This window comes from Pan troglodytes, chromosome 20, assembly GCF_028858775.2.
Source record: "Pan troglodytes isolate AG18354 chromosome 20, NHGRI_mPanTro3-v2.0_pri, whole genome shotgun sequence".
NCBI classification, from domain to species: Eukaryota; Metazoa; Chordata; class Mammalia; order Primates; family Hominidae; genus Pan; species Pan troglodytes.
In genome coordinates, this window is record NC_072418.2 from 56,983,382 (window position 1) to 56,994,695 (window position 11,314).

An 11,314-nucleotide genomic window follows, 5' to 3' on the forward strand; every position below is an offset into this window, starting at 1 on the left:
GATGGGGCAGGGCCTTGGTCCTAGAGGGGCGGGGCCACAGCAAGGGGCGGGGCTCTCACTTTCTAGGAAACTGGATGAGCAGCGCGACTGCCAAGACAGTCAGCAGATCAAAGAGCAGAAGTTTGTACATTTCCTGGCCCAGGACAGTCTCCCAGCACTGAAGAAGGAAGAAATATGTCAGAACGACCTCAGGACCCGGGCACCTGGAGGCCCACGCGTCCGAGTCTCCACATCGCAAGCCTATGAGACCCTGTCAATACTTTCTCTGGGGATCCTCGTTTTTCAAACATTCATACCCTTGGGAGAGTGTTCCAGCACCCCAAGCTCCCCTCTCCGCCCAAACCAAGAGTCTGGACCCACCCAGCTCCATCTCTCCTTCAGGGACCCAAGAGTCCCAGGCACACTCATGCCGTTCTCACCGGAAGTTGTTTGTAATTGTAGCCACAGGTTTTGCAGTCCTCAGCCTCGGAGTCGCCCCCACAAGTGATCTGATTCCAGAGAGAGAAGAGCAGGACCACCAGGGAGGCGAGGCGAAGAAACACGGTCCTGAAGTGGAGGAGGCAGAGGAGAATGGGCCCTGACCAGGTACCCACCATGTGGCAGTTCCCTTCTCAGTAGAACGCGCCCGCATTCAACCCTTCTCAGATGAAGAAGCTGAGGCCCAGTGACAGAATCAGGATTTCTTTCTTTTCTTTTTTCTTTTCTTTTCTTTTTTTTTTTTAAGACAGGGTCTCACTCTGTCGCCCGGACTGGAGTGCAGTGGTGCGATCTCAGCTCACTGCAACCTCCACCTCCCAGGCTCAAGCCATTCTCCTGCCTCAGCCTCCCGAGTAGCTGGGACTACAGAAGCCACTACCGCCGGGCTAATATTCGTATTTTTACTACAGACGGGGTTTCATCATGTTTGTCAGGCTGGTCTCGAACTCCTGACCTCAGCCTCGGCCTCCCAAAGTGCTGGGATTACAGGTGTGAGCCACTGCACCTGGCCAACAGAGTCAGGATTTGAATCCCTGGATTCGATATCAGCAGGATTTCCGTGTCTTACCTGTCAGCGCCAACATCCCTCTGACCGCCCCCACCCTTCATCATTCCCAGCCATCCCCGTGAGGCTGGAACCTGAGCAGGATAAAAACGATCTGGCGACTCCGAGTGTAGCCCTCCAGTGGAGCAATGAGCTTGAACACGGGCGGCAGCACAAAATTGACCCCAGCGATGAAGATGGACGGAAGGTAATTCACCCCAAGCTTCAGCAGTGGCAACTCCTGGACAAGGGGCATCTCCTGGGAGCGGGATGGACCATGAGTAGAGGCTTGGGGTCCTGGAGGAGCCAAGCTTAAGGTCCTCCCCCCGGCCTCTTCTTCTTCTTCTTCCTTTTTTTTTTTTTTTTTTTTGAGACAGAGTCTCGCTCTGTTGCCCAGGCTAGAGTGCAGTGGTGCGATCTCGGCTCGCTGCAACCTCTGCCTCCCGGGTTCAAGTGATTCTCCTGCCTCAGCCTCCTGAGTAGCTGGGATTACAGGCGCCCACCACCACGCCCGTCTAATTTTTGTATTTTTAGTCGAGACGGGTTTTCATCATGTTGGTCAGGCTGGTCTGGAACTCCTGACCTCGTGATCCGCCCGCCTTAGCCTCCCTAAGTGCTGGGATTACAGGCGTAAGCCACCGCGCCCAGCCTCTCTTCTTCCTTTAAAATCTCTAAGTCCAGGATCGGAACATACCCTCTCCCATACTTCCTCTCTAAGGTCTCTGGCATCCCAAACTTCCGTCCCCTCCCTCCACCGTTGGAAATGTAGGTTCCAGGACCCCCTGGCTTCCTCTTCCAAGACCCTCCGCACCTGCAGCTCCACGGTGCACCCCGTAGCCCAGTAGACGCCGTAGAAGGCTGCCCCCAGGAGCGCGACCACCAGCAGGTTGAGCAGCACCCGCACCAACCAAACCCTGGCTTGCTGGCCCAGCGTCCGCACCGCAGCCTGGCGCCGCACCACTGTCTCTTCCAGCTCCACCTGAAGGCAGGAGAGATGCCCGCTTGGACTCCATTTCCCAGGGCGCGGGCCTCCCGGTTCCCCAGGCCTGGCTCTCCAGAGATCCTCCTTAACGTGAACTGATGCAGCCGTCTCCCCACCCGCTAACAACCTCTGCAGTCCTGGTTCCACCCGCTCCGGGGCGCTCCAGGAAACCAGCGGCCCTTTACAGCCCCGCCCCTTCGCGGCCGGACACAGCAACCCAAGCCCCCATCCCTCCGCGGCCAATCTCAGCACCCCAGGCCCCGCCCCTGAGGCTCCGCCCAGCATCCCAAGACCCGCCCCTGGTCAGCCCTGCCCATCAGAGGCTCCGCCCCCAGGTGGCCCTGCGCTTTATTCCTGGCCTCAAGTTCCAGTTCAGCTGTATCAAGACGCCCTGCTGGCCGCTCCCATCACTTAACTTTGAACCAAATTGCCTTAGGCACCGCTCGCTTCTTGTGCTTACTTAGAAAAAAAAATTTTTTTTTTTTTTTTTTTTTTTTTGGTAGAGAGGGAGCCTCCCTATGTTGCCCAGGCTGGTCTCGAACTCCTAGACTCAAGTGATCCACCTGCCTCGGTCTCCCAAAGTGCTGGGGTTACAAGCATGAGCCACCGATCCCAGCCCTGGCGCATCCTTTTCCTACACCCTTGGACCTCGGGCAGCCCTATCTCGGCCTCCTCTCAACCCTCTCATTCCCCAGGACCTGCCTTTCTTGGAGAAGGAGCTGCTTAGCATCTCTCCGGAGGCCCCATCACCGAGTTAGGCCCTGTGCGTTATCTCAGCCCGGTCCTGTCTGGTCCCTACCCAGTTGCAGACCCCGCTCCCTAATCGCACCTTTAATTCGTACAAGATGATGCGCTGGCGCAGCCGCACGTGGACGTCCCCGCAGAGACCGAAGTCCCAGGCCGAGAACACCCGGTGGCTGTAGCTGGTCAGAGCCTCGGACTCCGCCAGCAGTGTCTGCTTCAGCCCAGACACCGAGCTGAGAGGAGAGACCCGAGAGATGGGATGTGAAAGGACAGCCAGGAAAGGGGTTATGGGGGGACCCCTCATATTGGGACAAACGGGGAAGATGAACCCTAAGGCCTTGGGTACTAGGCGAGTTCCCACCAGACCAGATGGGGAAAGAGTCAAAGAGGTGGAGACAGTCATTGAAGGCAAAGTCCAAGGGAGATTCAGAGACAGATCTGGGGTGCAGGCACCCCAAAGAGAGGCAGAAACCTAGGAGACAGGGACAGAGCCCCGGAGCGAAGGGGGCAGAAACCCAGAGTGAGAGAGACAGAGGCCCTGAGGAACACAGAGATGTGGAGGAGGGACAGAGGCCCCAAAGGGAGATTTGGAGAAAGGGAGAAAAAGACAGTGAGAAAGGAGAAACTACATCTACAAAAGATGGGGGTCAAAGACCCATAAGAAGTACAGGCACCCAGAGAAGGGAGCTGCGGCGGGAAGAGCCGAGAAGAAGACAGAGACCCAGAGAAGATGGCAGGTAAAGACTCAAGAGAGGGGGCAGGCCAGGCGCCATGGCTCACACCTGTAATCCTGGCACTTTGGGAGGCCGAGGGGGGAGGATCACCTGAGGTCAGGAGTTTGAGATCAGCCTGGCCAATGTGGTGAAACCCCATCTCTACTAAAAATACAAAAATTAGCCAGGCGTGGTGGTGCATGCCTGTAATCCCAACTACTTGGGAGGCTGAGGTGGGAGGATCACTTGAACCCAGGAGGTGGAGGTCGCCTCCGAAAAAAAAAAAAAAAAAACCCAGAGAAGACGGGCAGGTAAAGAGACTCAAGAGAGGGGGGCAAAGACCCAGGAAGGAGATAGAGAAGACGGGCAGGTAAAGAGACTCAAGAGAGGGGGGCAAAGACCCAGGAAGGAGATAGAGAAGACGGGCAGGTAAAGAGACTCAAGAGAGGGGGGCAAAGACCCAGGAAGGAGATAGAGAACCCCAGCAGGGGCAGAAACAGAACTGGACAAAGAGACCGTGTGCACCTTCACTGCCCTGGCCCCGGCCCCCATCATCTCTCATGTGAACAACCACAGAGGGCCCCCACATGGTCTCCTTGCTTCCACTTGTGCCCGCTTATAATCCATTCTCAGTTCTTGAGCGAGTGGGACCTTCTTTTGATGCAACTCAGACCGTATTCCCCTGTTTAAAACCTATTCCAGGGCTTTTCCCTGCTCTTAAAATCGAGGCTTCTTTGCCGGGCATGGTGGCTCACGCCTGTAATCCCAGCACTTTGGGAGACCGAGGCGGGCGCATCACCTGAGGTCAGGAGTTCGAGACCAGCCTGACCAACATGGTGAAACCCCATTTCTACTAAAAATACAAAATTAGCCGGGCATGGTGGCACATGCCTGTAATCCCAGCTACTTGAGAGGCTGAGGCAGGAAAATTGCTTGAACCCGGGAGGCGGAGGTTGCAGTGAGCTGAGGTCACACCACTGCACTCTAGCCTGGGTGACAGAGCAAGACTCCGTCTCAAAAAAAAAAAAAAAAGTTGACTTTTGGCCAGGCACATTGGCTCATGCCTGTAATCCCAGCACCTTGGGAGGCTGAGGTGAGCAGATCTCTTGAGCCTAGGAGTTTGAGCGCAGCCTGGGCAACATAGCAAGACCCTGTCTCTATAACATTAAAAAAAAATTTTTAGCAAGACATGGTGGTGCACCCCTGTGGTCCCAGCTGCTCCTAAGGCTGAGGTAGGAGGATCAGTTGAGTTCCGGAGGCCCAGGCTTCCGGTGAGCTATGATTGCACCACTGCACGCTAGTCGGGTGACAGAGTGAGACCCTGTCTCAAAAAACAAAACAGACTGGGTGCGGTGGCTCACACCTGTAATCCCAGCACTTTGGGAGGCCGAGGCAGGTGGATCACCTGAGATCAGGAGTTCGAGACCAGCCTGGCCAACATGGCGATACCCCGTCTCTACTAAAAATACAAAAAATTAGCTGGGCGTGGTGGCTGGAGCCTGTAAACCCAGCTACTTGGGAGGCTGAGGCAGTAGAATCGCTTGAACCCGGGAGGTGGAGGTTGCAGTGAGCCAAGATCGTGCCATTGCACTCCAGCCTGGGCGACAGAGTAAGACTCTGTCTCAAAAACAAACAAACAAAACAAATGAAAAACAAAAACAAAAACAAATCCCAAAACCTTGATTTTTTTTTTTTTTTTAGATGGAGTTTCACTCTGTCGTCCAGGCTGGAGTGCAGTGGCGCGATCTCGGCTCACTGCAAGCTCCGCCTCCTGGCTTCACGCCATTCTCCTGGCTCAACCTCCCGAGTAGCTGGGACCACAGGCGCCCGCCACCACTCCCGGCTAATTTTTTGTATTTTTAGTAGAGACGGGGTTTCACCGTGTTAGCCAGGATGGTCTCTATCTCCTGACCTCGTGATCTGCCCGCCTCGGCCTCCCAAAGTGCTGGGATTACAGGCGTGAGCCACCGCTCCTGGCCCAAAACCTTGATTTTAACTCACACAGAATAAAGGGTTACACAGCAAGACCGAGGATTCTGGGGCCGGGCGCGGTGGCTCACGCCTGTAATCCCAGCACTTTGGGAGGCCGAGGCGGGTGGATCACGAGGTCAGCAGTTCAAGACCAGCCTGACCAACATGGTGAAACCCCGTCTCTACTAAAAATACAAAAAAGTTAGCTGGGCGTGGTGGCGGGCGCCTGTAATCCCAGCAACTTGGGAGGCTGAGGCAGGAGAATCGCTTGAAACCGGAAGGCGGAGGTCGCAGTGAGCCGAGATTGCGCCACTATACTCTAGCCTGGGCAATAAGAGCAAAACTCCGTCTCAAAAAAAAAAGACTGAGGATTCTTGGGGAGGGGGTTTCTGCCACCACCACTTGCTCCCCCACCCCAACCCGTCCCGTCAGGGGTCAGGGGTGCAGGTGCCACTGACCGATGCAGGATGAGCAGGAGGCAGATGAGGCCAACGGCAAAGGCCCAGCACAGGTAGGTGACCGCCAGGCGTGGGCGGGGCGGGTAGAAGCCATAGAAGAGAGGGGACCATTCCAGGTAACCCTGTGGGGGAAGGCGGCGCAGGGGCCACTGTGGGAGGAGGCGGGGCTCCTGGAGCTGCACAGTCAGGGTCTGGGGTCAGGGTTTGAGGTTCCTGTCATTGAAGGCACTGGGTTCACAGGTGGGCGGGGAATCCCCCAGGGACCCAGGCACCTACCTCTCCCGAGAGCAAGTTGAAGAGCTGGGTGGCAAAGGTGACCAGGCCCTGGGAGTGGGGGTTATAGAAGCCGCAGGGCGAGGAGATGTTGGGGCCGGGAGGGCCTGGGGGAGCGCCTCCCAACCAGGTGGGCAGCAGAGTCATGCAGGCCATGAGCACAGAGGCCAGCACGTTGAGAAGGAGCAGGAAGCGCAGCAGGGAGAAGTAGGACTCCGTGCCGGCGCCAAACTGGCCTGCAGGGGGCAGCAGACAGAGGCTCAGGTTCCTTCCCGGGAGCAGGACCAGCCCCTCCCACCCCTGGACTGGGGTCCAGCCGCGCCTTTCTTTCTTTCTTTCTATATATATACGTATATATATACACACACACACACATATATATATATATATATTTTTTTTTTTTTTGAGACGGAGTTTCGCTCTGCCGCCCAGCATGGAGTGCAGTGGCGCGATCTCGGCTCACTGCAACCTCCGCCTCCTGGGTTCAAGCAATTCTCCTGTCTCAGCCTCACGAGTAGCTGGGATTACAGGCATGCGCCACCATGCTCAGCTGGTTTTTGTATTTTTAGTAGAGACGGGGGTTTCACCATGTTGGTCAGGCTGGTCTCGAATTCTTGACCTCAGGTGATCCACCCACCTCGGCCTCCCAAACTGTTGGGATTACAGGCGTGAGCCACCGCGCCCGGCCCAGCCGTGCCTTTCTCAGACCCAAGAGTCCAGACCCCCAGCCCCTCCTCCCTCAGACCCAGATCCCAGCCCCTCCTCCCTCAGACCCAGGAGTCCAGGCCCTGCCCCCAGGACACCACCCAAACCCCACCGCACCCCCGATCCTCTTCAGTGTCCACGCCCAGGGCTGCAGGCTTCGCAAGCCTTCCTTTGTTTTCTCCTTGGACCTCCGAAGTAGCCGCGCCCATTGGTCCGTCTTAGTTCCAGAGCCATAGACCACCTGGTCCCTGCTGGCATTTCTTTGCCTGGGAGGGAAACAGGCAGAAAATGAGGGGTTTCGCAGCCCCAGACTGGGAACCATCTGAATGTAGACACAATCCAACAGTAGAATGGAGAAGTAAATTGTGGCCTATACATAAGATAGAATACTCTGTAGCAATAAAAAAGAAACCAGCTGGGTACAGTGGCTCAGGCCTGTAATCCCAGCACTTTGGGAGGCCGAGGTGGGTGAATCACCTGAGGTCAGGAGTTCGAGACCAGCCTGACCAACATGGTGAAATCCTGTCTCTACTAAAAATACCAAAAAAAAAAAAAAAATTAGCTGGGCCTGGTGGCGGGTGCCTGTAATCCCAGCTACACGAGAGGCTGAGGCAGGAAAATTGCTTGAACCTGGGAGGCGGAGGTTGCAGTGAGCTGAGATGGCGCCATTGCATTCCAGCCTGGGTGACGGAGTGAGATTCCAAGAAAGGAAAGAAAGAAAGAAAAGAAAGAAACCTAATGCTAGGCAGAAGAAGCCAGCACAAAAGACTGAAGACTGTATGATTCTATTTGCACAAAGTTGCAGAGCACAGCTTGCAAAGCTCTACAGAAAAGCAGGAGGCTGGAGTAGGAGGATCGCTTGAGCCTAGGTGTCGGAGGCTGCAGTGAGCTGAGACTGCACCACTGCACTCCAGCCTGGGCATCAGAGTAAGACTCTGTCAAAAAAAAAAAAAAAAAAAGGTTAGGGAGAAGAGGTTACCTTGTATTTGTGAGGAAAAAGGGGGTGTCAGGGGAGGGACGCACAGGGTGCTGTCATGCCGTGTCGCTTGCCCTAGCTGGAGTTTATCTGGGCTCTCACTTTATGGATACAGCCGTCCCTCAGTATCCATGGGGGTTGGTTCAAGGACTCCCCAAGAATACTGAAATCTGTAGATGCCCAAATTCCTTATATAAAATGGTAAGTATTTGCGTACAGGCTATACACATCCTCCTGTGTTTGTTTTATTTTATTTTATTTTATTTTTTATCTGATTTTTATAGACAAGTGTCTCGTTTTGTTGTCCAGGCTGGAGTGCAGTGGTGCAATCATAGCTCAATGCAGCCTCAAACTTCCAGGCTCAAGCAATTCTCCCGCCTCAGCCTCCCAAAGCGCTGGGGCTACAGGTATGGGCCACTACACCCAGCCCTCCAATGCACTTTAAATCACCTCTAGATTACTTATAACACCTTGTACAAGGTAAATGTTATATAGATAGCTGTTCTTTTAACTTGTATTATTTTTTGTCATATTGTTACTTTGATTATTACTTTTAAAAAATAGAGATGGGGGTCTCGCTATGTTACTCAGGCTGCAGTATAGTGGCTATATTCACAGGCATGAACCCGCTACTGATCAGCATGGGAGTGTTGATACATTGTTATTTTTTATTGTTTTTTTCCATATGTATACACATATATATACACACATATATATGTATATATATGTGTGTGTATATACACATATATGTGTATATATACGTATATATGCATATATATACACGTATATATGTGTGTATATATATATTTGAGATGGAGTCCCGCTCTATCACCCAGGCCGGAGTGCAATGGCACGATCTTGGTTCACTGCAACCTCTATCTCCCTGGTTCAAGCGATTCTCCTGCTTCAGCCTCCCGAGTAGCTGGGATTACAGGCACCCGCCACCACACCCAGCTAATGTTTGTATTTTTAGTAGAGTTGGGGTTTCGCCATGTTGGCCAGGCTGGTCTCGACCTCCTGACCACAGGTGATCCACTCGCCTGGGCCTCCCAAAGTGCTGGGATTACAGGTGTGAGCCACTGCAACGGGCCCATAATCATTTTTGAAGGAGGGCACCTGCATTTTCATTGTTCACCAGGCCCTGCAAATTATGCAGTGAGAATGGGAAAAGAAAGAAGTTAAAGAGAGGGAGGCTTGGAAGAGGAGGCAAAGATGAAGGAAGGTATAAAGCAGAGAGAAATAAATATTAACAGATTTTGGACACACACACACAGAGAAACTGAGGCAGAGACAGGATTGGTGGAGACCAGGGAGATGGCAAATCCCAGAGAGAAGAGACCCCAGAGCCACCGAAAGGCAGCACTCACCTGGAGTCCGAAGTAGAGACAAAGATGAGGGGAAGAAAGAAACCAAGAGAGGCAGCTCTGAGCGGGGCAGAGAGAGGCCCCAGAAGCCAGGAGCGGCAGAGGACAGAGGGAGGAGACCGAGTCCAAGGTATGGGAGAAGGGCCCGGTCCGGGCTGTGCGGGTCCCAGCGGGAGGTGGAGCCTCACCTGTGTGCCCGTCTGGCCTGCATGGGCCAGGGCAGTTCCCGGGAAGGGTGAGGGTCCTGCAGCTCCGTCTGGGTGACTTCTGTGAAGGCCTTTCTGCTCCTTCCTCCATCCTCCTCCTCCTCCTCCAGCGCCCCCCAAGGCAGCACCCCAGGGCCTCGGTACCGAAGGGTGGCAGCACTGGGCAGCTCGTTCAGCACAGAGGACAGCGATGGGCCTGGGGAGGGGCAGGGGGCTGGGAAGACCCGGGAGTCTGGGCCCAAATTCCTCCTCCCTCAGACCAGGAAACCAGGCCCCCGGCCCCTCCTCCCTCAGACCCAGGAGTCTAGGCCCCCGACCCCTCCTCCCTCAGACCCAGAAGTCCAGGCTCTCGGCCCCTCCTCCCTCAGACCCAGCAGAACAGGCCCCCGGCCCCTCCTCCCTCAGACCCAGAAGTCCAGGCTCTCGGCCCCTCCTCCCTGAGACCCAGCAGAACAGGCCCCCGGCCCCTCCTCCCTCAGACCCAGAAGTCCAGGCTCTCGGCCCCTCCTCCCTCAGACCCAGCAGAACAGGCCCCCGGCCCCTCCTCCCTCAGACCCAGGAGTCCAGGCCCCCGGCCCCTCCTCCCTCAGACCCAGGAGTCCAGGCCCCCGGCCCCTCCTCCCTCAGACCCAGGAGAACAGGCCCCCGGCCCCTCCTCCCTCAGACCCAGGAGTCCAGGCCCCCGGCCCCTCCTCCCTCAGACCCAGGAGAACAGGCCCCCGGCCCCTCCTCCCTCAGACCCAGGAGTCCAGGCCCCCGGCCCCTCCACCCTCAGACCCAGGAGTCCAGGCCCCCGGCCCCTCCTCCCTCAGACCCAGGAGTCCAGGCCCCCGGCCCCTCCTCCCTCAGACCCAGGAGTCCAGGCCCCCGGCCCCTCCTCCCTCAGACCCAGGAGAACAGGCCCCCGGCCCCTCCTCCCTCAGACCCAGGAGTCCAGGCCCCCGGCGCCTCCTCCCTCAGACCCAGGAGTCCAGGCCCCCGGCCCCTCCTCCCTCAGACCCAGGAGTCCAGGCCCCCGGCCCCTCCTCCCTCAGACCCAGGAGTCCAGGCCCCCGGCTCCTCCCTCAGACATAGGAATCCAGGCACCCAGCCCCTCCTCCCTCAGACCAGGAAACCAGGTTCCCAGCCCCTCCTCCCTCAGGCCCAGGAGTCCGGGTGCCAGCCTCTACTTCCCCTGGACCCAGGGGTCCACAGCCCTCAACTCCGTCCCCAAGCGTGGAACCCTCCTACTCCAGGGCAGTGGAGTCCAGGCTTCAACTTCCTTTTCCCTCTAGCTCAGGAGTGTGGGAACCCAGCCTCTCCTATTCCCAAGACACCCAAACTCCCAGCCCTTGGCCCTCCCCTCCTCCCAGACTAGCCTGGTTCTCCAGGCTCCTCCTCCTCAGACCCTGGAGTTCCAGCCTCCAGTTCCCTTCTCCCCCATAATATCAGGAAGTGGAACCTTCTCTCTTTAGCCCTCAGACTCAGGAGGCCAGGCCTCCCCTTTCCTCCTCCAGCAGGACTGCCACCTAGCCTGAAGGTCGGATGGATCTGAGCTTCTCCTGGCATCCCTACCTCCTCTGGCCTCCTGGGGGGCCAGCCACCCCCTAGAGGAGCCCCAGGCTTCTGATTCCAAGGTTGGGTTTTCTTCCATGGCCCCAGGCTGGGCTGTCTCTAGTGGCCACCAGGCAGACACTGCCCCAGGTAAGGGAGGGGCCAGGGCAGGTGTGTACCTGGCCAGCAGGTGGCCCGGAGGGAGTAAGGTACACTTCCTGTGGTTTCTCAGGGCCGCTGATGCGAAAGGTCTCCTGGGAGCTGAAGTCCCCGTGGTGCCCCGGGCCTGACAGTTTGGTTCCTGGGCTGGGCGGGGGGGGGGCTGTACCTCACCCTGGGACTTGGTGGACTAAGTCCTTCCCACCGTT

General features: G+C 56.4%; 1 protein-coding gene across 3 annotated transcripts in view; it reads right to left on the bottom strand.

The window, feature by feature from the left end:
• Positions 1 to 11,279, bottom strand: part of TMC4 (transmembrane channel like 4) — a 13,756-nt gene extending 2,477 nt beyond the window's left edge. For 2 of the 3 annotated variants that reach the window (XR_008540849.2, XM_054672780.2), the window contains exons 1-10: positions 10,968 to 11,138; positions 9,396 to 9,609; positions 6,985 to 7,133; positions 6,166 to 6,398; positions 5,890 to 6,011; positions 2,833 to 2,980; positions 1,833 to 2,000; positions 1,117 to 1,280; positions 420 to 546; positions 60 to 157 (exon numbers count right to left, since the gene is read on the bottom strand). Coding sequence is in view for 2 of the 3 variants with exons in the window: in XM_054672780.2 (XP_054528755.1) it covers positions 60 to 157; positions 420 to 546; positions 1,117 to 1,280; positions 1,833 to 2,000; positions 2,833 to 2,980; positions 5,890 to 6,011; positions 6,166 to 6,398; positions 6,985 to 7,133; positions 9,396 to 9,609; positions 10,968 to 11,046 (1,502 nt within the window). In the remaining variant the exon portion in view is untranslated. Of the gene's footprint in view, positions 1 to 59; positions 158 to 419; positions 547 to 1,116; positions 1,281 to 1,832; positions 2,001 to 2,832; positions 2,981 to 5,889; positions 6,012 to 6,165; positions 6,399 to 6,984; positions 7,134 to 9,395; positions 9,610 to 10,967 lie in introns of all 3 variants that reach the window. The other variant, XM_001163927.8, reaches the window with a different exon arrangement.
• Positions 11,280 to 11,314: the final 35 nt, after the last annotated feature.